The sequence below is a fragment of the Cephus cinctus genome, unplaced genomic scaffold (assembly GCF_000341935.2).
Source record: "Cephus cinctus unplaced genomic scaffold, Ccin1 Ccin1_scaffold0690, whole genome shotgun sequence".
Classification (NCBI taxonomy): Eukaryota; Metazoa; Arthropoda; class Insecta; order Hymenoptera; family Cephidae; genus Cephus; species Cephus cinctus.
The window spans coordinates 738,794-761,634 of record NW_014333313.1 but is presented as its reverse complement, the minus strand read 5'-3'; the positions used below and the strand labels follow the sequence as shown (position 1 = coordinate 761,634).

The window sequence follows — 22,841 nt, the reverse complement described above, 5'->3', positions numbered from 1 at the left end:
TGTGAGCGACTTCGATTAATGATAAATTATTTATTTATCCTTTTAGGTGGATATGGAACCGCCGTGTGCCCAGAGGACAGCGTGACTTCCGAAGACGGGGGATGTAAATGCGTCTCACCCTGTCCGCCCTACGAATGCGGACCTGGACAACGGCCAGTCCAAGTACGAGCCGCATCACCAGAAATTCCTGGCAGCTGCTGTCCACTCTACAACTGCAAGCCCTCAGGTTGGCAATTACAAAGCATCGCCTGGCCTCATAACTCAACTGTGGAACTATCCATTTAAGTAATGTTAGATCAAAACTTCAATGTAGAGTAGATGAGAGACGCATAGCTTCCGTATATCTGGAATTTCATAACGAATTGGATGTAGATACAGCGAAGGTAGATTTCAATGAAAATTGAAAAGCTTGTCCACAGTTGTAGCAGGTCATAGTTCAATAACTTATAGACAGTATCTAAACGAAGATCATCCATATATTAATAATTACACAGTATCGCTTCCTAAGACTGTTGACTCACCTTAAGCTACCGGTATCACTATTAATTATCAGTTAATGAGAATACGTCTAACTTGCAAATGCAATTATGACTCTCCAGGTTGCAATTCTCATTAGCGACCAAAGCCCGACCCTCCCGCAGATAGTACAGACCGGACAATTAATCCATGCAATATAAACGATCATCCAGATCAGCTTTCTCTCTGGTTCCTCCGATAATAAAAATTAACCATCTCTCCTTGAAATTTTCAGAATCCGTATCGTACGTGGACGTTGACGAGGATCACGTAAACGGGACATGCAGAGACAGCAGAGGCCAGCCACGAGCATCCGGTGAACGCTGGAAGGAAAACTCCTGCACCAGCTGTATCTGCGAGGAAGGCAACCCGTCCTGTCAGACGACGATGTGCAAGAGCTGCGAGAACGTCGTGCCCGCGGCACCTGGGGAATGCTGTGGTCACTGTCCCGTGCCCGTCCTGCGCGGGAGATGCGAACCTCTGAGGGACTGCGAACTACACTGCGACAACGGCTACGTCAAAGACGCTAACAGCTGTCCCACTTGCAATTGCAGCAACGAAAGGGTAATGCAAAGTAATTGCACACCGGCGGGATTGTTGATTAAGGAATTATCGCGTCGAGTTACATAAGATTATGACACCCTGTACAGTAGGATACACTGTCTAAGGTGCAGCGTCATGATATTCTTATCGCTTGGAGGTTGGGACGTCTCTGAAGAATTACAGGAGGTTTTAGTGTCCCTTGGAGGTTCTTGAGAATCAAGACATAAAGTACAGGGTGGTTTAGGTATATGGTATACGTATGTACGTGGCGTATGCAGTATATAGACTCTGCACCTTACTGTTTGCAGACTGGACCAGACAGTACGAGCACTCAGGATAAAGTTTGCCCGAACCTCTCGCACTGCGAACTTGACTGCGAGCTCAAACACGACGAGGGCGGATGCCCTGTTTGCGCTTGCCGAGACTCTTCTGCGGATGACATTGTTCCTGGGAACGTCGACGAGACTGGAGGGAAGACAGTATGTCCGGCATTGAATTGCGATCATTGCGAGTATGGATATATAGTCGATGAGAATGGCTGCACTCTCTGCGAGTGCAAAGTTCAGCCTGGATGCACTCCCGTTAAGGATTGCAAAAAGAAATGTCCTTTTGGGTACAGAACGAATAAACGTGGCTGTCAGGTAAGATGAAATTATATGAGAACGGGGGTAAGATCCGATAAGAAAGGAGGAAACAGAAATAAAGAAACACTGTCGACCTATTTTTTTTTTTTCTTTTCTTATTTTCATTCTTTCTGTTTTCATTCCCAATAGACATGCCGCTGCCAAGCGACCTGCGTGGATCATCTGAACGAGACGCGTCCTGAGGGTTCCTCTTGGAATCCGAATTCCTGCACGACATGCACCTGCGACACGAATGGAAGACTCAGTTGCAAGGAGACCGTGTGCTCAGTGGCCTGCAGCAATCCTCTACCGCCTGAACCCGGTGCTTGCTGTCCAGTTTGTCCCATTACGGTAAGAAATTCATGAATATTTTGTGCCACTGAGTAAGCTCGAGATTGTTAGATAACCTTGTGGGATTATATATAGATATATTACCATCGGGAATGCTTTCCTTGCATCTGATTCAGGTTCCTGATAAAAACGATGGATCTCATCCAACCTCGAGACACTGGCAAGCGGTCCTGATAACAATCAGCGTCGTCCTGGCGGTTCTCTGCATCATACTGATAGTTCATATCGTGCGACACAGATTCCGCGGACGTCTGTCTCCGTCGGAAGCGTCGTACGCCTCCTACCCGCCTCAGTACTACAAATGCGTCCCGGCCTACGACACTCCTGTTCATCAGGGTGAGAAAATTGTACGCCTGTAAGATGCTGGGCTTTCCCGAAATTCGATAAGACGAAGAAGAGGAAGAAGAAAGAAAACGAATGGGAGAAAAAAGAAGAGAAGAGTCCTCCAAGTCACTGTTCCTCCACGCGCAGTGGATGCTGCGAGCCTGGACTGGGCGATGTGTCCGAAGCTCCGCACTGAGGGCACTGTAATTGGCAATGACGTAGATGCGGTCTCTCGCAATTATGGGATTCATTAATTCACGAGCTGATCCTGATTTGGAATTCAAACGGAAAATCCGGTTAGATCGTTCAGATGCCATTATTTGCGTTAGAATTCGTGGGATATTCGATGTACGTGAGGTAGGCAATATTAGCGTTTACCCATGGTACGTCATTGGGATATATAAATATAATTGAGTATCCGCGATATACAAATAGCAGATCGCGATCGATAATCAATCGAATTCTTAAAAACGATCCATGATCCCAATATTGAAATTCTTGCGTGTAATATACCTTTTTATACCGTGTCCAGAAAAGTATAAGAAGCTTCTTTATATCCGCTGCTTTATAGAGTCTGTACATCAGCAGCAGGGAGAGTAGAGAGAGAGAGAAAGAGAGAGAGAGGGAGAATTAAGAGAAGATTATCAAATTATAGTGAGAGAAGCATCCCGAACAATTATAATCGTATAAATAATTACGATTATCATATCTACACGAATTCGAGCACTGTTCTAGACTTGTGGTACCTTAAGGCATTGTGCGATTGTTAGATGTATCTATCGCAGTTGAACAAAACTGGAGTACAGTGCAACGACACAAGAAAACGCAGTGTTTTGTGGAATTCGTAACCAAATGCTATATATATATATATATATTGCATATAAAGATCAGACGATAACGGACAATGGCAGTTAAGTCTGAATCCCGATTTTGTGACCCCACTAAAAATAAATACCTTGAATAGGTCCAGTATTATTCACGCGTTGCTCTACGTGTTGTGAATGTGAATAAAGTTTGTTAATCGTTGATATCATCAACGGGGGGACGTATCACACTTATCATTATTTTAAAATCGTACAATTCATATTTTGCAATACGCGCGGGCAAGGCTCAATAAATAAGAGGTGACGTTTTGAGCAAAGGGAAAAACAAAGAAGATAAGAGATACGAGAGAAAAACCTTAAATTAATTGATATCGCCTAATTTGTAAATTATGACTAGTTAGTCTTACTACTATAAATGAGTACAGGTATATATGATTATACATATGATATATTATATATATACTAATGTCCACCCGTAGCCCTTAGCTTATACCTACCGTAGCACGTACGTAGAAAAGTAAAGTAAAGAATGAAAGATGGAGAACACTTTAAAGGTAGTGATAGTTTCTTTGATCTCTGGACCATAATTGCCGTCTCGCGTGTACTATTTAAAAAAACAAAAAAAAAAACTTGAACGTCTCTCCGAGTAACGAGAGAAGCCGTTATTTTTTAAATCTGTCCTCTCTTGCGTTCTGTTGGAACAATAGGTGGTCTCGCAAGTTTTTGTCGTTTACAACAAATGAAAGCCACTCGCGTACCGTCACGACTTGAAAAATATTTTCGTTGTATTATTTTTAGAGTTGACCTAAGAATTGGAATTATTCCACGTTCTCCCGTTTGTTGCCGCTCGCTTGATGATACTATCATTTTAAAAAAGTCCAGTACTTCCGTTTTCACCTTTGCCCTTCAAACGATTTATACAAATGCCGTAGGGTAGGACGCGTCCACTTGATATCCGTAAAGGTCAAGTGGAAACTCGATAGAAATATAAATTCGAATAATCCTAAAGGGTTTCAACGAACGAGTCAAAATATTTGAGCCTGAAGGTTTCTGGATTAAAGAAAAAAAAAAAAAGAAATATCGAATCAACGAAGGGGAATCCCCTTCTGATTGGCACGCGTAACTCGAGTCATTTACGCCAGGCTCATTTCATCCAGGATTTGCATGTAGACCTCGCTGACGGCACTATTCTTACGGAAAATTACGTCACAGACACGCGATAACCGTCTGTGTAAAAAAAAAGAAGGAAGCAGAGTAGAAAAGAACGTTTGAAAATTCATATGCGCGAAAGTCGATGCGCCTTGGTAAACGACAAACGGGGATTCCCCCATGTCATAAGCAGGTAAATACTTATCTAATTGAACGCTTATAATGCAAGAATTGTGTCATCTGAGACCAGTGACCAGGATCGCTTTACTGCGTTATATTTTTTTACTTTTATTTGTTTTGCTTAGTTTTAACGGACAACCTCTGGTTCGCTCCTACAAATATTTGTACAGTTCTACGTTGCATAGCGCCACTCCGGTGGCTATGCTGTCTCGTCTAGATTTAAGTTTCGCTGGGTCAATAAGTATAAAGTGCCGTCTTCGAAGTTTTGAAGGAAACGGCAAGTTCACCTCATTCACAAGTTCCGCGTTGCTTGGTACGTTAGTATCGTGAATATATCTTTTTTCTACTTAATTCTTTTTTTTCGATTCTTCTTTACTTCCTTACTTCCGCTTCTTTTTCTTTCTTTTAATTTTATCCTCTCCCCTCGCGTTTTATCGCCCCTACCCTCTCAAACCTGGACTCATTGCTACTATATGCTGATAAGGTTCAAAGGATGTGTATATATATATATATATATATCCATGTCTTGTGAATATCCTGGGACTCGAGATTACTTGGATACTGCAATTTTTGTGATCGAGCAACGCGGAGTCGCGCTCAAAACTTTCTTAAAATCGGCATAACGGTACGCGCGGGAGTTGGTAACACTGTTGGAGGAAGTTTTCAAGCTACTCGACGCACGGAGAAAATCCTCTTGCCGTTTGGAGTATCTCAAGATTGCGAAGAAGTAGTCCAAGCCATTTACGTTAAAGATTTAGTATAATCATTAATAACTGTGTTATTAGACTGTTCCTATGATCCGCCTTTTTGTTAGTATAATCGATAGGCTAATTAATTAATTATTCGTTGCGAGAGACATGTAATATTTATATTAAAAAAGAAAAATCATTATACTACACTCGTGTCACGTTCTCGTGTAAAGCTCAAGAGCCAACGACCCAGTTTATACACGTAACTATAACGCGCCATTACCTAGCACATATTGGCTATTACGGCTGTACCAATTGAAGCGGAAACTTGGATGAAAGAGAACAAGCGAAATTAAAAAAAAAAGAAAGGACTGTAAATACAACGACGAACTCCTTGTCATACAATCGAAGCAATCTTTATTTGACGCAAATTATTGTTTTTGACATTTATATATTTCTTTTAGAACTTTTTTATTCCCTCCTAATCGTTAAATTCTTTCTAAGGCACAAGCGTTCGCAAGGTCTTGTCAAATTCAAATGAAATGTCAACAACGAAATAAACGATTGACCTTCGCAATCAAAATGTCTCTGACCGAGACTCCTATGAGATTTTTCTCGTGTCGACGAAATTCTCGCAGAAATCTTGAAGCTTCACTCAGTTCAGGTGAGTTTATTTTTGGTTAACATATTAAAAAGGTATATATGTATATGTATGTACGTAACGATATATATGTATATATACGTAGACTGGCATCGTAAAATGTTAACCTATTAAAGCTGTTAGCACCTGTGACGTCACCCAGCCCCTCGTTAAAGCCTCTAACGATTTCTATAACGAGAGTATGTCCCTTTTTACACATATTTCATTTAGAAATCACACAGTACATATTTTCGTTCTAAACTACCGGATGCGATGTGTAAAGTATATTTGGCGTACAGACGTGGCGCCATCTATTATTTCGTGTCAAGGCTTCGCATATTTGTCGAATCAATTGTGGCGCGTCTTCCTTATGTTTTTGAACTTGAGAATTTATTATTTTTTTCGTATTTATTTAAAGCACGGTCTTATATATAAGAGCGTGATTTGAAGGCACGCACGAGTGGATTAAGAGATCAAAATTAAATGAATGCCAGAGAGGTGTGAGGAAACTGAAATAGAGAGATGATAAATAAGAAAGAGAGAACATATATAAATATTCTACACATATCCGTGTACCTCTATATATAAATATATTACGTAATTAGAAACACGCATGTAGATCGTTGTCCTCTTTAAATTAACATATATTTTTTCAATGTGACACCGTACGAAATGTAAACGACACGAGATTCTAGAGTTTTAGGATTATTTATATCTAATACGTATATGATAACGCGTACCTATATATCTATACTATATTTATTATCGAATAAAGTATAGGTTAAATTTCATACGTGCACACATTCGAGACAATATTTATTACGGTCAGTTATACCGATAAGATGCTGGAGATGATACCATACACATACGTATGTTAATTCCGTCGTCAGCCAAGGACTCGACTGCCGCTTTCAGGATACAAAGACATTCAATATGTCATCGGAAAATATTTTAATTCATTAAATAAACGTCAAATCCTTGACGTGCCCAAATCGTACGGCGAAGATTACATTTAAAAAATCCGCTATTGTTAAACTGGAAATTGTCTTTCTCTTCGACTGTTATTCAGGCGTCGATAAATAAAAAGTCGATCACTTCAAAATATTCTGTTTTACACGGATTGTATCTTGATAAGAGTATTAATCGTTTTATTAATTAACACAATCAAATAAACAATAAGTGAATATGGTTTCTATGGCTATTTTATTCCAAATTATTTAAATATTCAACGTATATTCAGTCCTATTTGATTCCAGCTGACTGTTGCCGCCATGTTTGTTTTCTTTTGTAGTATCGGTTCGGCACGCAGCGTTACGCACTCCCTTTATTCTTGTGAGTCCTCAGTATTATCGTGAACATTGACGCGATCGGATCTCAGGTTGTTTACGTTTGTGTTGTTGTGTGAAGATGAAGAGAATTTTCAAAATGTCTATACTTATATCGATTCTGTGTAACTCAATACTTAATTCGTAAATTGTATCATTTAATTATGATTTGAATAACGATAACAGGTAATCCTTGTAAAATTGATAGTGTATCTCTGAAATCGACAGGTCTAATAAAAAATCGATATGTATCTATATCTTTTTAACTCGATCGGCAAGCTTAAACGTCAATCTCTCTCTACGGGAATGCGTGTCGATAACTAATACGTTTATGCCGTGAAATTAATCGGCGTAATTAAATTCTTATCTCAACGCCTTAAATTATTGTGTCGTGCATTGCTGGAAATGGATATTGGAACGTGACAGACTGTTTCATCATTTTATTGGTATGTAATATCATCCTTTCTTCAATTAGCATTATGCATATGTAACATCATGCGATTCCGTTATGAGGTAATAACGTAACTCTAACTTAAGCGTACCTTGTTATTATCGATCATATCATCATGTTTGAATATAGGAGTTGTACGTTAAATAGAATAAGGCTAAATAAAATTTGTTGATACGTGAACTTCATATACGTTGTATTGGAGCTTTCTCGAATTTATTGTAATCACCGTCAAGAAATTTTAACGCACATAAAGAATAGTGTCGTTATAATAAATTTTAAAAACTTCGAGATTCTGCCTGTCAATTTATTATATTTGACCTTCTTTTATTGACGCAATCTACTTACCTCATTCACACTGTAAAATTATATCGGTTGGTAAGTTATCAATATCGCATAGGACATTATGAATTTACCGACAGAGGGTAAATCCTCGTGTTTTAAAATATCTAATACTGGATACATTCTATCTCCGGAGGACTGTATAACTTGGATTGTCGTCGTCCAGGTGGCGCAGAGATCGACGAAATTTTTTAAATATTCGTATCGATTAAATTCGATCAAGAATTCATTTTAATCGATAATATAATAATGAAAAGTAAACTGGAATTTAAATAGCAAGCGACGAGTCACTGCATTATATTCTTCCACGTATTATCATGATTAAACGAAAGTTATACAGTGCATTTACAATAATTAATTCTACAGGTTCAAAACGTATACAGAGAGCGATTCAATAAAAATGCTCGAAGACGAGGTAACGAATTATTAAATTTTTTTTAATTTCATGAAGTAGAAATCTTGACATACTCAATACTTTTTCCTTTTAACTCAACAGCCTTGTATACAAAGCGGGGAAAGCAATGAGATGCTATATACTCTTACGTACGTTTAATCGCTCCTTTTCTTTTTTACCTAATCAAAGTCAATTCAATCTAAGAGAATTCTGCTTTATGTAAAAAAAATCTATTTGCATAAAATTGTCCTTAAACTCATTGTGCCACGAATGCACGGGTACATTCATATACTTGGCGCTGATTCACCAATTTTTTTTCGCGTCTCAATTATCCAATCGATACAACAGGTACTGCCTAAATTACCTACGTAGCCTCATTAGCAGAATAACCATAGAGGCAAATAGGAAGTAATCTATAAGGATGCATGTTTTCCCAAAACAAATATCATATACAGCGTTAAGTTATATACGAGCTATATTATTATAGTACATCTTAGTTGTCCTATACAATAATCATTGTATGTAGTACAAAAAAAAAAAAAAATGTTTTTCTGATAATTAAGCTAACGCGTTTATCCATAAATCTGACTTTAGCTAACAAGAATTTTTTAACGGCAGGTTTCATTGAGTTCGAATAATTATCTAATTTTAGTGTTTCTTTTTTTTTCATAATTTCAACATTGGCCATTCACAAATTAATTACCGTTCAATTACTTGTCGAATATCGAATTACGCTGTTTAAATTTGCCGCCATTATCGTAAGTTCAATTACGCAGCTGATACTCTACATACATACATACATACACGAGCGCCATCTTAAACAGGATAGAAGGACTAAGAGGGTGCAGAGGAGAAACCAGTTTCTAGCTCCTCCCAATCTTTTCACGAAGTTCCTGGGTCAGCCATTGGCTCAGAAGTAAATATGGGTGCGTTTTCACCCAGTAATGTAAATACATATCAGATAAGGCTAATAAAGTACCAATAGACTGCGAAGTAATTCGCGACAAAGTCTCTTTGAAAAAATGTTGAAAATTTGTAATACGACCTCGTAAGGGTATATTAAGTTTTTTTAAATAATTTTAAAGAAACTTCTCTCGTGTCGCGACAACTTTGAGATTCCATAAACACCGGTTCCGAGAACGTAACAGCTAGAGCACAGTTCCGTTTATTATCTGCCGAAGGCGCCAACGAGCTTGGCTCGATGCGACGTGGTCCGAAATGCAGGACAAAGGACGTCTTGAATACTGGCAGGTCCTGCTGACTCTCTTGACCAGGATCACGCAGAAGCCAATCGATTAAGCGAAGGCGTGAATACGCGCGAGAACGTCATCGCCGGATTGACCTTCGACCTGGTCCTCGTGAACGCCATCGCAGTCCATGGGTCACATGGAGTGCTGAGGCGGTGGTAGCATGATCTCGTAACCCGTAGGCATTCCTTGCTGATGATGATGATGATGATGGTGGTGGGATCCTGTCATCATCTGATGATGAGTCGGTTGGTAGTACTGATGATGCATACCAGAATGACTGGAGTAATAGACGGAACTCTGTTCAACGTCTTTCCCTGTGAAATTGATGTACGTGTTTAAATTGAAAAATTTGAAAAATTATTTTTTCAAAAAAAAAAAGAAAATTTTTTTCTCACCACTCTCATAAACTCCGCGTCCGTAGCACAAAGCCTTCACGTCGTTCATGGGACTAAGACCGCCATTATGCGGATGAGCTGTGTGAACCGACGATGGCGTCACCGGAGTAGCGTATCCGTGATGATGGGGTCCCATGGGACTCATCCCCATCGGACTGCACGGATTCATCCCCACTGGCGACATAGCCATTGTTGATAACGGTGACATGGCCAGGTTCGGACTTCCGGAATCGATTGACTGTAACGACTGGTGTCCGGCATGGCTGCTGCCCACGGTACCGTTCACGGAATTTCCATTGCCGGTACCCTGACAATTTAGCGGCAGCATGTCCCTACAATGCGAATAATAAAAAAAAAATTAAATGTGTATCGATCTTTGAATGTGAAGAAAAAAAAATTTATTTTTCAAATTTCCCGCGCAACACGTGCCCGCCACGAAGGAAGGACTTTTCATTGTTTAAGGGAAAAAAAAAAAAAAAAAATGGCCGAAAAATCTTACGGAATTTCGGACGTCTGACAATTAGCTCTCGTTTCCTAGGGGCCACATGTGTCCCCATTAGTTCCAAGAATCTCGAAGGCCCAACTCTCGTGTCTCGGAAGAAGAATGTAAAAGCGACGGCGACCGAACGGTCATTTCTCGCATTGTTCTTGGCGCGTCCACTACGGTCAGACTCCCGTGTCCCTCCTTCCACGTGAGGGATGTAGGTAATACACGAGTATATATACAAGTCCCATGCACACGAGGCCCTGCGCTGTGTATACGCCATATGTAACCAGCTCCGCCCACGGACCCGTCACACTTTACCACATTCGTTTTCTAAGACCTTTACCACAGCCGACGGCATTAGTTTTATGGATGCGTTCCCAAATCCGAGAAACTTGCGTTACTCCCACCTCCGGCTCTCCATAAAATTACCACCGATTTATCCGTAATTCTCGTACGCGCCCGTATATACACACTTCCCATGGGACATATCCCATTCTATCGGTGGCATTCACGAGGCGTCATCCTTTGCGCAAACCGGAATCCCCATAGACGCCATAGATCGAAGCGTCCCAGTATCCGCCCCGTAGGAAACTATTGGTGGTGCCCAAGGTCTCAATGGTGAAACGAGATACGTAACCGAAGCGACGCTATAAAACGGTAATGGGGCGTCGTGTTTCCTTTTTTCTATGCCTTTACGCCAACCTCTCGCACCTACGACATGCCTCTGTCACCAGTGACTGCGGACGAGGCTTAAGGCCCGACTCTGCCAGTATCTTAAAGAAAATTAATTCTCTAGGGAATTTTTCGTTTTACTTTCAAACGTTGTGACGCCTGGCCAGCTAATTCAGGTTCGAATAAAACGGCCACGGAGACTCCGGCGACGCGAGCGACTGCCGTGCCCGGGTCCATGAAGGAAATTTCGAGTGTGTCGCCCTGGACGCCGTGACCGGTGCCCCCTCGTAGCCATAACAACGCTACGTTCGCTTCTCTGTTCTCCTTTCGCAACACGCACGACGTTACACACGGCTCCTACGAAAGAGCCTACCTTTCGTATACGAAGTCGGTCGCGACTGGATTCATTATTCTTTGTACAGTTAAGGAAAATATTAAGGTATCGAAGGTATTGTTACTTTATGATTTTTTTTTTTTCAAATTTTCATTCCCCTATATTTTTTTTTAAGAATTTTTTTTTTTTTCTTTTTTTCATCCATCCACACGTTTGGGTCAATGCACGGTTTAGTCTGCGTCTCGTGTTTACGCCTGGTGCAATCTTATCGAAATTAGTGATTCTTGTTGTGGCAACAGAACCGAGAACACGCGTCCGGCGTTGTCTCAACGTTATTTTCGCCCGGGGACTTTCTCGCGTGTCAAAGAATTTACTAATAATACATAAGTTAATCGCGTGGCGGCGCACGAGAGTCTAAGGTTACACGCGTGCACCGAGAAATACATTCGCATCCCCGTGAGTCCCCTTGTGCCTGGTTTTATTTTGAATGTCAGATAAGAGAAAAATGTTAACGCACATTCGCGAGCGACGACGTATCTCGATTACCATACAGGAATGTCTTTTGTTCCAGGAGTTTCTTTCCTTTTGTTCACGCGAGAACAACAAACGATTCCTTCCCGAAGTATCCTCAAGGAAATTCGACCTGAACGCGGATTCTCACGAAGCTACCAACAGGACCCCATACCGCAAGTAGAGCACGGACGCGAACGTCGTTTTCCAAGCCATTCGGTAATTGATAATTCGCACGACCCTCGTACGGAGGATGATTTAGCGTGACGTCCTTCCCCTTCGAAGGGTCCCGAAAAACTTGAGGGTGTGACACATGTCGAAACACTTGTTGCTCCTTGGAAAAAAAAAAGAAAAAGAAGAGACCCCCCGTCGTCACACGTGCCTCGCATACAACGGACCGTCCGATCTTTGCCCCTTAAGGGTGGCTTTTGGGCCTTTTCACTAAAACTAAAGCTACGCAGCGTGACTCCCACTGGGCTCCTTGGTAAGTGGCACTTGCGAAGTGCCAAGTGCCGGACTATCTCCGACGATCATCGACCTCGTGTTAGATTTTTCGGAAAAAAAAAAAAAAAAAAAAATTAGGCCTAAATTCGATCGGTCGGAGACGATTTCGAAGTTGGGGGGAAAATTATTTTTTTTTTTTTTTTTTTTTTTTTTAAATCAGCGATATCATTCAAAATGGGACTTACGATCTCGTCTGAGGCGTACGGTCCCTCTGCCGACGGTTCTTGAACCAATTCGAAACCTGGGTCAACGTCAGTCCCGTCTTCTTGGCTAAATTTTTCTTCTCGTCCGGCGTCGGGTATCTGTTTCTCATGTAACACTCCTTTAACGCGTTCCTAGATCTCTCCTTGAAGCAGTACACGGTCTCCTCGCCGTCCCAGATTGTCTTTGGCAAGGGATACTTCTTTCTCAGACGATACTTGTCCACTGCGCCCAGAGGACGACCCCGTACCTTCTCGGCCTCGCGATAATGGGACTTGAACCACATCTGCTGGAGCTCCGGATGACGACGAGGTGAGAAAGGATGACTCTCCAGGATTGAGTATAACTCGTGGTAGGCACCTCTGTGAAATGCTACGGCCGCCCTGGCCATCAGGACACTCTCGCCACCCCGTAGAAGCTCACCAGGTGGCAGAGACCAGAGGAACCTGAGACGTATAAAAAGTGACAACCCATAGCCTGCGCTGCTGTATCACGTTAAATTGCAATGGGGATATTCATTTTTTATATCATTGAATTCATACGTTGATTTGTACGTAGAAAAATTTATATTTCCATTTGCTATATTAAATTTGCATTTTTTCTTTGTTTTCTTTGCCTTTGACTTTACTCACCTCGTAAGCTTCTCGATGTCTTGACTCTGCGACAGTGCCTCGCACATGCAGGATATCTGTTCGGGCGTGAAATTACTGCTGCTCGCGCCCAGCGAAAGTCCCGTAAGATTTCCTATATTCTGACTGACGCTCGTTGGGTTGCAGCTATTCAACTCTTGCCGATACTGCGGACTTCCCGTCGACGTTGGCGTTAAGTTTTGCGTATGGGGATGATGATTTAGCGGTAGACTCGTCATAGGCGATCCGTTGTAAGGTCCCGGGGAACCTACGTTACGGTGCACTGCACCCATCTGACTGTTACAGTCGCTACTTAGTGATGACAGTTGATCCGAACTGTCAGACATCCTTAGACTGACAGATTTTCGTGAACCATCCAAAGAGTGGTGAATTTTGAATTGAGATTGTTAAAAAAAAAAAAAAAATCAAAAAAATAATTTTGTTGATTGATGAAAATTTTTTTTTCTCTTTTCTCAAAAAATCATCGGACACCTTCGTTAATGTTTTCTATTACTTCGTCGATCCGACAATTCTTAACTACACGTTATTCAATCGTTTGCAAACGTTCCCAGAGACTCTTGGCTTAACGCCCTTTAACCGATACGTTTGTTGTTACTTGGTTGCCTTGAGTTTCGCACGATAGCCCACACTGCATTAATTCACCGTAACGACACTCTTTATTCGCAAGTCAATCTCTATTTACGTCTTTGACGCTTATCACTCTTGTCTATGAAAATGCCGAATGGACCGTCTCGAATTATTGCACGTATCGTCCGTTTATCTCACAAGAAATACTATAGAGTTTGACAAGCTTACACTCACGCAATTTTATTTACTTTCCAGCTTTGCTCAGACATCCGATCCAACGAAATCACTCGCAGGCTTTTTTATTTATCCAAATATTACCACGATAAAAGAATCTTCACTCACTGTCAATAGTTTCACCGTTCACATCGGCTCTCGGTATTAGATTTTGAATTTGATGAGAAAAACGGAAATTCACAAAATCACACCTTGTTCACGTAAGTCGACACTAATTTCTTTTTTTTTTTCACTTTTTTTTCGTATATCCCTCGATACACTCGCAATTCACTGCGTCGCCGATTAGATGTCGTTCTTCGATCCGCTGATAACCCATGATCAAGTCATTTTCGTGTTACGACTCTTGTATGACTTCTGTCTGATCTGCATCGGGTGCGACGGTTACCGATACCAAAGTTTAATAAGTCACGCAATGGTCGCATAAGTGAATTATGCAACTACGCAGCGGTATCGGGGGCTCCTTAGACCGAGGCACACTCACTGAGTGACCAAGTCACCAAGTTAGTAAGCGAACACTACCCGCCTCGTAATGCAATGCAGAAGCAGTATGGTTTTCTTTTTCTTTTTTTTTTGACGTACGCCAGGTTTAACGCTGCTCGACATGCAGAGTGGCTCTGCTCGGGCCAACGAAGCGTTGATTGGTCGCGAGGCGTGATACAGTGCGACCCCATTGGCTGACAAGGAGGGCGGTGCAACCCCCAATCCTTCGTCAAATCTCTGCTGGTACCTTCAGCGTCCCAGCATCCTCCACGAGCTTCACCTGCCGCAAGCGGGCACTGCCAGCTTGAGAAATTGTCGCACCTTGGGACAGTACATGGGAAAATTTTCAAAATTTTTTTTTTACATTAGAATAATTTTTTGCCATTATCAACCAAAATTGAAAAGAAAAAGGATTAATTTTGAGAAAAAAAAATGAAAAAAACTAATGCCTGTATTATTTTTGAAAATAATTTATTAGGCTGATCGATATCGATTATTATTTATATATATATATATAAGTATAATTTATTACGTAAGATTTAGACCCAGATGATATTGTTAACGATAATGGGTTATTCCGAATGCTGCGATGCTTTAACACGGATTCGCATTTTTCATTCAGGGATCCCAAGGTCGGCGAACCCTTCGGTCCAAGGGGAAGGGAAAGCGGAGACGCATCTTTGATCCGCAAGGCGTCGGTACAGGGTGAATCTTTTTCAAAGCAAAATCCTGGAAAACACTTTTCGCATGGATCGGATAACCCCGTGTGACTACGATCGTCCTATTCTTGTTAAGACAGCTAGAAGCCTGTGAATCGGTATACACGGTGACCAATAAACACCGGAAACGAAAAGTATCAACGTTACCATACACCGTGTTGTTGTGATTCTACAATCGCACGGTTAATATCTTCGCGTCCTGTCCGACTAATTTTATAACAACGGCATATATATACATATGTATATACATATTTCCCGTGCCACTTGCCGGTCGCTTAAAAATATTGGTAAATACGTATTTCAAAAAAAAATTTTTTTCTTTTTTTTCTTTCTTACAGAAAGATAAAAATCTCATTTCCCGTGCAGTTGGCACTCTCGATTTACGTAATTTTATTTTTCTCATTCCCGAAATAGGGCAGGACGCACGCAGAACCTCGGATAGGCAACAAGTCCGGCATTACGTAGATCAATGAAGATTCTTGGACTACCGAGAGACGACGTCTTTCGGCAACAGACTCCTCAGCGACTGCCGCTGTACCATTTGGAGGTTCGGCCACGCCTTGCCAATCCTTTGAATCTACTCCGCCTTTACATGACTAATTGCCATCATCTGCCTGAGACCGTGAGGCAGGATGACACGGTGTGACGACCGGTTGCCAGGGACTGACGCGTCTCTTTGACGTGCAAGGTCGTGGTTATCCTTGTTTGTCTGAAAAAAAGAAAAATTTTTTTTTTTTGTAAACATCTGTATATATATTTTTAATTTTCTTTTTTTTTAATTCCATCTCAACGCAAGCCGCTTTCTCGAATTTCCATCACGAGGAACTTCAACGTGCAACTACCGGGACTTTCCAGCGCGTCCGTCTTCCGGGAAGAAGGACACTCGTGATCTACCTTTCCGTAAGGAGCAAGCGGACGTTCAGCCGGCGGACGCGAAGGTAGCAAAGTCAAGAGCCAATGACAGAGGGGCGGCGCCTCGTTTTGCGATGGCGTCTCCTTCGATTTGGCGTCGTGTTACCGCCACGCCGCCATTTTCCCTCTTCCTCTTCGCACCATCCTCCGGGACGCCGAGGACAGGGACTTCGCGCCGACCTTCTTATCAAAGCTAACGGAATTCCTCTCCGGCGCTTCTTCGTCGCTCTGCCTCCGGCACGGGCGCGCTTTAATTTGCTCTCGTGAATCTTTCAAAAAACCCAACCTACCAGTTTGCGAAGGTCCGTCAGGGGCTCTTGTCAAATTATTTTTCTCGTATCGTTATTACTTTACGTGCTCGAATCACAATGTATACTCGAATGCTACTAACTCATGAAAAATATTCATTCGACGATACACACTTCGTACGGAATCTACTGTTGGTACCTGGAACACCTAGGTGTATATACGTATACACAGGCATGAGCCAACGAGCAGAGAGAAGCGTCGCGTTTCACTCCGGTGCGTTTAATTGCATTCCAAAATGGCTCAGTGCGAAATTCGTTCTGGCATCTTCAGCTGGAATTCACGTGAAAACACCCGTTCGATTCTTCGTAATCGCGCAACTCCGTGAGTTCGATCGAGATAGGGCGATTTCGGGAGTAAAGAAATTTTTGTTCGATTTGAATTTCCCGCCGCGCATTTGACCGGTTTGGCTAATACAGCAGACGACAAAGAGCAGCCAGTTATCGTCTGGAATCAATCGGAGGCGCAGCGCCTATCGTATTACTTTGTTATGAGTGTCGGAAGGCACGGGAATAAAATTAATGTCGGAGACAATAAGCTTCGCGCCGATAGCCGACGAGCGTGGTAGACGCTACGGGCAGAAGACTTGTAGGTGGCCGGACACTGGACACCCTCTGTTCGAGATAGCAGCTGTCTTCGCGCGGGTGCAGATTACGGACGATCGGGTCGGGTATTATTTACAGGAGTCAAGAGCCCGCGAGTATAATTAGAAAATTACATTCCAATAAGTAGCGACGCAGGTGTAAAAATATCGTGTTTGTTTGTAGGTTAGAATTGACGTAGCGAGTCGAATTCGGTTCGGGACTATCGTGCGTCCTTTTTCTTTCGACGGACGGAGAATGTGCCGGCAGACCAGCCGTAAAATTGGACAACGCAAAACACAAGAGACGGTGAGTGAGCTTCACTCGAAAATCAGCATCAATAGGCTCGAATCGGGATCGGGATTAGGGCACGTAATCCCATGGTTATTTTCCCATTAGCGTGCGGAACCCTGATCGGTCCTGAGATTTTTGTCGGGAACCGAACAGGCGTGAACACAGGTAGCTCGGTTGTTATGGGGGCTGGTGGCCTCTAATGCTCTGAAATATGCTCTTTATGTGTCACTGGCCATTTTATGCTGGGTTCCGTGTCAGTGGAAGCATTCGGAGATCGAAGATGCGATTGTTGTTAGGCTTTGGCGACGGGGGGAGGAAGTGTTGGTGGAGCGACGCGTCATGACCCTAACGAAAAGTACTTCTCTCTCAGGGGCTGCGAGAGGATTGAGTTGACAATTTTTTTTAAAATCCTTTGTCCAACCGTGAGGTATGATGATACTTTAATTTTCTGTCGTTGTTTTTTTTTTCTGATTTTCATCTTTCGAGTGGATGCGAAAAGTAATAGCTCGTAATAACGGTGATTTGGGGGGGATACTGCACGCTCTCTAGTTTAGCCTGCGAATTAACAGGGTGCGTCTACTTTATGCTGGGACGAAATTGTCGATTACATGGTTAGTTGGACGCGCCCTGTGATTCGATAGTGTCATATAAGGGGAACGTGTCGTCGTGTTTGAACACCCTGTATATCTGATGGTACCAGGGTGGAATGAAGACACGATGAAATTTTGGCGATCAATTAATTCAATAGTCTGGCGACTTTGTTTTTATAATTATAATTTTTTTTTAAAATTACGTTAATTATATTATGAATCAAGATTCAAAAATTACGGGTGATTAGTTTGACAGATTTGTTCTGTCGTATAGGTATGATTAAAGGAGGGGCCAGTATCCTTTGATCTTGGAATCGTCCCCTTGAAATATTCTGACAGATTTATGTGCAGATCGACGAGTGGAAATTTTTGGTTAAAAATTGTAAAATTTTTTTGGAAAAAAAAACGAAAAAAAGAACCAAGTGCCCAGTCCATAACCTAGACAATCTTTCGAGTCTCGTTCATCCTCGTTTAAGGAATATACGAAAATAAAAAAATAAAGCTATCCAACGAGCCAAAAATACCGTAGTAATTCGATGAAAACCAGCCGCAAGGAATCGTATTGCACGCACGCATCCACGCACGAGCAGCACGCAAAGTAGAATACGTACGCGCTGCCAGACAGATAGCCGTACGAGTAGGGTGAAGGCTGATCCACATCCCTTTCCTTTTTCTTTCCATTCCTTCCCGTTCCGTTTCTTCTCTCTCGTTTCTTCTCTTCCCTGGCTACGTGATACTTCCTCCACTTATCTCCAGCCAGTCTGGTTCTTTTACCCACGAGCGGCTTCCTTCCCCGCGACCTCAGAGAAACGGAAGCTGTCGCGGAAATCTATTTCTCCCTCAACCCTTAACAATCACTCATGGGGATGCTGCGTTTGAATGATAAATCCTACAGCAACAAACCCTATATGAAAAGTCAAAACGGGGCAGGACGGTGAAAAAATTTTTTGAAAATTTTTCAAATTTTTCAAATAACCCCTAAAGACCGGGTCACACCGATCTTACTCGAAACGGTCCAGTTCGCACCAAGACTTTGATCTTCCAAGACGATGCGCGGCCGCTTCGAGATGATTTATTTGACCTGATCGACGTAATAATGAATAATGTCGCATTCCAGTTCCGTGAAAAGGACGATAAAAAAGTGCACGAGGCAGAAGGAAGAAGAGCGGCCATCATCCCTTTTCTCCCTACGGAGTCTCCGAGATTTATGGCAAGGCTAATTATTATTGGGGTCGGAGGAGCCAACATGTGCGGTGTAGTGAGAGCCGCGATGGCAACCCTTATGCTTTTAGGTATGTATACGCCATATATACGAAAGCATCTATACCACATAGCCGTAGGACGGGCAATATGGTTGCGTCGCCAATTATGAACGATCCTTGATAGATACGTCGTGAAGGGTGTCGCTTAGGTTGCTTATTAGGATACGACTGGTCACAGTTAATGGACCGGTCGACCATGTGTCGTTGTAGGTTATGTCACATAGTCGTTAAAGCCACTTACAAAGATTCCAACCTGAGAAATAACGAAAATGTATTATTTTCAATTTTCTTTTTTTTTTTTTCACTAAAACAAAAATGGCGTCTGTCTGCGTACGACACAGAAACGACTCCGAGTTCCCTTGTCAGTAATTCTGTGTGTCAGGTGAGTTTTGTGGGAGAACGTTAGACGCAGGTCTCCTGCGGGAGATCAGGTTTCGCTGACTTGGATGATGGACACTGGGTAAGTCCTCGCGTCGCACCATTCATATATCATTTCTGCCCATGAAAAATTTACGTGCCCTTTTTTCAATTATTATTGCCTCTTAAAATTCTACCAATCTCATTCGTTCGTAATTTTTAATTTTTCTTTTTCACCTCGTCTCTATAAACGTGCCGAAATCTCATCTTCCCAGCATCCGTGTACCAATCTCGATCTGTCCTCTTGACGTTGGGTATACGTGGATCCTCGAGTACCACTCTGACAATATGTTCCGGATCTTTAGTAATAATGACAGGGAGGCATTAAAAGACATTACAAAGCGGAACGACACTTGAATGCCTGCCGTCGTGTCGAGGGTCGCTCTCTTGAAAAGAGCATCTGAACGCTACTGAGCTCAACATTATTATGAACTCTCTTTACCACCCGAATGGCTCTTTCTAGTTCTCTACCCTCCCTGTAACACTCCCCGGCCACAATTGACAATCGTACCTACCACCCCATTCGTACTACGGGGAGCACCCTGCATAACGCACGTGTATACATGTACCGTTCAATAATACCGTAGCTAGACGTGTGTATATACTTATGTCGAATCACCGTTCTCTTTCAATTCTAAGCCCGTAATGTGCCTACGATTTCGAGGGTGTCATTCCCTATTATTTGTTTCATCCGTATTTTAATGATCACAAAGAGTTAACGTTCCTCTACGCAATAGGGCAAAGGCCTGACTGGACCCAAGAGTATCGGTAAAAATTAAGTGAAAAATTTTTTTTTACACAAAATCGTTCTTTTTGAGGGCCGATTAATTTTGAGCGTGCAAAATTTTTTTTTCGAATTTTTTCAAAAAACTAATATATCCTTAAACAAAGGTTTGCGCAAATTATTTCCCCGAGAGGCTAAGCTCCGTACATCCCTAAATCGCTTCTTGGTTTATACTCGGTCGTGTAACGTCTGTACCTCGTAACCGTGGGTTGCGACAAGGGTAGATGGGGAGGGATTTAGCAGGTTTCGCGTTACATCATTGTATCCGGCACCCCGAGGCACCCCAATAGACAGATATATAGGTACGTACGTTGGTAGGTGGTGGACATGTTCAAAATCCTCCCCTCTCGCAGCCCGCCCTTGCACCTACGTATTCGCTTCAAAACGATAGGGTCCTTTACAAGGGATGAAATTGTCCTCGCTGCATAAAAGATTTCACTTAATTAAATTGTATCCCCGTGAAATTGGTCGTGATCGTTTGCTAATTTTTTTTTCTCTTTTTTTTTTTTTTTTAGAAAATTCCCACCGCCCACCTCAAGGAATTTCTTCGCGCCTCCTCGGTGATGGCATTAGTGCGCCAGAAGAATCGCTGGCGCGACGCTCTTCGCGCTGACGGCGCAAACTCCTCAAGGACATCACGGCTTTATCGGCTTATCAAGAGACGACATACCCGGCTACGCTGTGGGAATTAAATAATTATCACGTCATACCTCGCGGAGATTTATTTATAGAAACTCCGAGAACTCCCCCCCCCCCCCCCCCGGAGCTCCAGACGTCTGCATCCGTTGAATTGAAATCGGCGGGCATTCATTTCCACGATAAAAATTTGACCGTACTACGGGCTTGTTTGGTCACAAACAGACTCGGCAGGTAATTAACCCCCTATTTATTGAAGTAGCGTGTAAATAGATTTTTCTAGGGTGTCCATGGCCGTGAAAACACTCGAGACCGCAAAATCGTTATGATACATAATAATAGGGGTTGACGGACGGCAGGCATTCAGGTAGCTGGGACTCTTTGTGCAGCCATTGGAAACTACCTTAACGCTTAAGCAGACTGTAGGTATGGTAGAGCCTGAACTAGGTGTAAAGTACAGATTGAGGATGCTGGTGGTAACTTTGTTTCAGGGTTGGAACAAGGCGGTTCGAAGAGAGGTGTAAAGGTGAATGGCGGAAAAAAAAAGGAACGAATCCCCTCCTTCGCACTAATAACGTTGATATCCCTGAACTCCTGGGTAATTGAATGTAATTGGCTGCGTTTGATGACAGATGTAACGCGGCTTGAGCATAACGGAGGGGGTGGCCTATAATTTATAAACTAGGGGCTGTTTTGGGGTAATTGCAGATAACGACGGGGCGGTACGGATAACAAGCCGACATGGGAGTCACTGGACACCGTGCCACACTCCACGTCGTAGGCACCATAACCTCGCTGTAGTTATACCAGCTATATATATATACGTATACGTATATACGTACACGTAGCGCGTCTCCTGTCCAGGAATATAACTTATTTCACCCGCATAAACCTACCGGTACGCTAATAAACAAGCCCTCGATCCGAGATTTAATTATACAGCATCCAATTAGTCGACGCTGATTCGTTAAGGCAATTGGCCTTTTATATGGTTCTTTTTTTTTTATAAATATTTTAAAAATTTTTGCATTCTTAAATTTGACGAATTTCCGGTTTACGAAATCTTAAGTTTTTTTTTTTTTTTTTTTTTTTTTTTTTTTTTTTTTTTTTTTTTTTTTTTTTTTCAAAATTTTGACAGACTTCAAATTGCGCGGTGGGGATAGGGACAAAAAAGTTCATTCTGTTCCATTGACGATCTTCCTACTACTTGCATGAGGCCCACGAGGACAGGATGCTGCTGCGGACAATGTGATTGGTCCTGGCAGCTATTGTTAATGCTATTTCAATGGGCGCGACAATAAGCCATTGACAATGTAGGTACACGCGTTGCGCAAAGGGCGTAGGGTTCTTAGGGATAAGCCTGCTTGACTGTACTTTTCACGCCCTTCCAGGGCCGCATTTTCGAATTATTACGTTGTCTGGGGATTTCACCTCTATCAGGTATAACTATACATCTGTCTTCGGTCAGAGCGACCATCTTGTCTCTCTGCGTCACACGATTTACATTCGATCCACGTAAATCGTAATATCGTATATGGTTATGAATTTCTAAAGTGACTGGGGCAGTAGTTTTTCATTAAAAAAAAAAAAAGAAACAATGAAACGTCATCAATGAACTTGTATAACAGCCTTTATTTTCATCGACATGATATAACTTCAATATATATATCGCCAATAGTACGCTATACTAAGCTATACTAAAATTGTA

The 22,841-nt window shown here is 42.1% G+C and overlaps 2 protein-coding genes and 1 long non-coding RNA gene across 5 annotated transcripts in view; 2 read left to right on the top strand and 1 right to left on the bottom strand.

The window, feature by feature from the left end:
- Nucleotides 1–7,795, top strand: part of LOC107269855 (cysteine-rich motor neuron 1 protein) — a 108,532-nt gene extending 100,737 nt beyond the window's left edge. Inside the window, exons 6-10 of one of the 2 annotated variants that reach the window (XM_015744190.2) lie at nucleotides 47–226; nucleotides 752–1,080; nucleotides 1,368–1,700; nucleotides 1,833–2,033; nucleotides 2,150–7,795. In XM_015744190.2, the coding sequence (XP_015599676.1) occupies nucleotides 47–226; nucleotides 752–1,080; nucleotides 1,368–1,700; nucleotides 1,833–2,033; nucleotides 2,150–2,392 (1,286 nt within the window). In that variant the 3' untranslated portion in view covers nucleotides 2,393–7,795. The remainder of the gene's footprint in view (nucleotides 1–46; nucleotides 227–751; nucleotides 1,081–1,367; nucleotides 1,701–1,832; nucleotides 2,034–2,149) is intronic. The other variant, XM_025087302.1, reaches the window with a different exon arrangement.
- Nucleotides 7,796–9,014: 1,219 nt separating this feature from the next.
- LOC107269856 (homeobox protein SIX2) lies at nucleotides 9,015–14,693 on the bottom strand. The gene is made up of 4 exons (XM_015744191.2): nucleotides 13,334–14,693; nucleotides 12,686–13,147; nucleotides 9,994–10,325; nucleotides 9,015–9,912 (listed from the first exon to the last, which is right to left on the bottom strand). The coding sequence occupies exons 1-4, from the start codon at nucleotides 13,675–13,677 to the stop codon at nucleotides 9,731–9,733; spliced, it is 1,320 nt and encodes a 439-aa protein (XP_015599677.1). The 5' UTR covers nucleotides 13,678–14,693; the 3' UTR covers nucleotides 9,015–9,730.
- Nucleotides 10,501–21,669, top strand: LOC112494663. 2 transcript variants are annotated; one of them, XR_003060341.1, is made up of 7 exons: nucleotides 10,501–11,600; nucleotides 12,058–12,215; nucleotides 12,840–13,013; nucleotides 19,152–19,326; nucleotides 21,013–21,367; nucleotides 21,417–21,559; nucleotides 21,625–21,669. It is a non-coding gene; the product is annotated as an uncharacterized LOC112494663 (long non-coding RNA). The 2 variants fall into 2 exon arrangements; XR_003060340.1 differs by lacking the exons at nucleotides 10,501–11,600; nucleotides 12,058–12,215; nucleotides 12,840–13,013 and adding exons at nucleotides 16,298–16,565; nucleotides 17,337–17,459.
- Nucleotides 21,670–22,841: the final 1,172 nt, after the last annotated feature.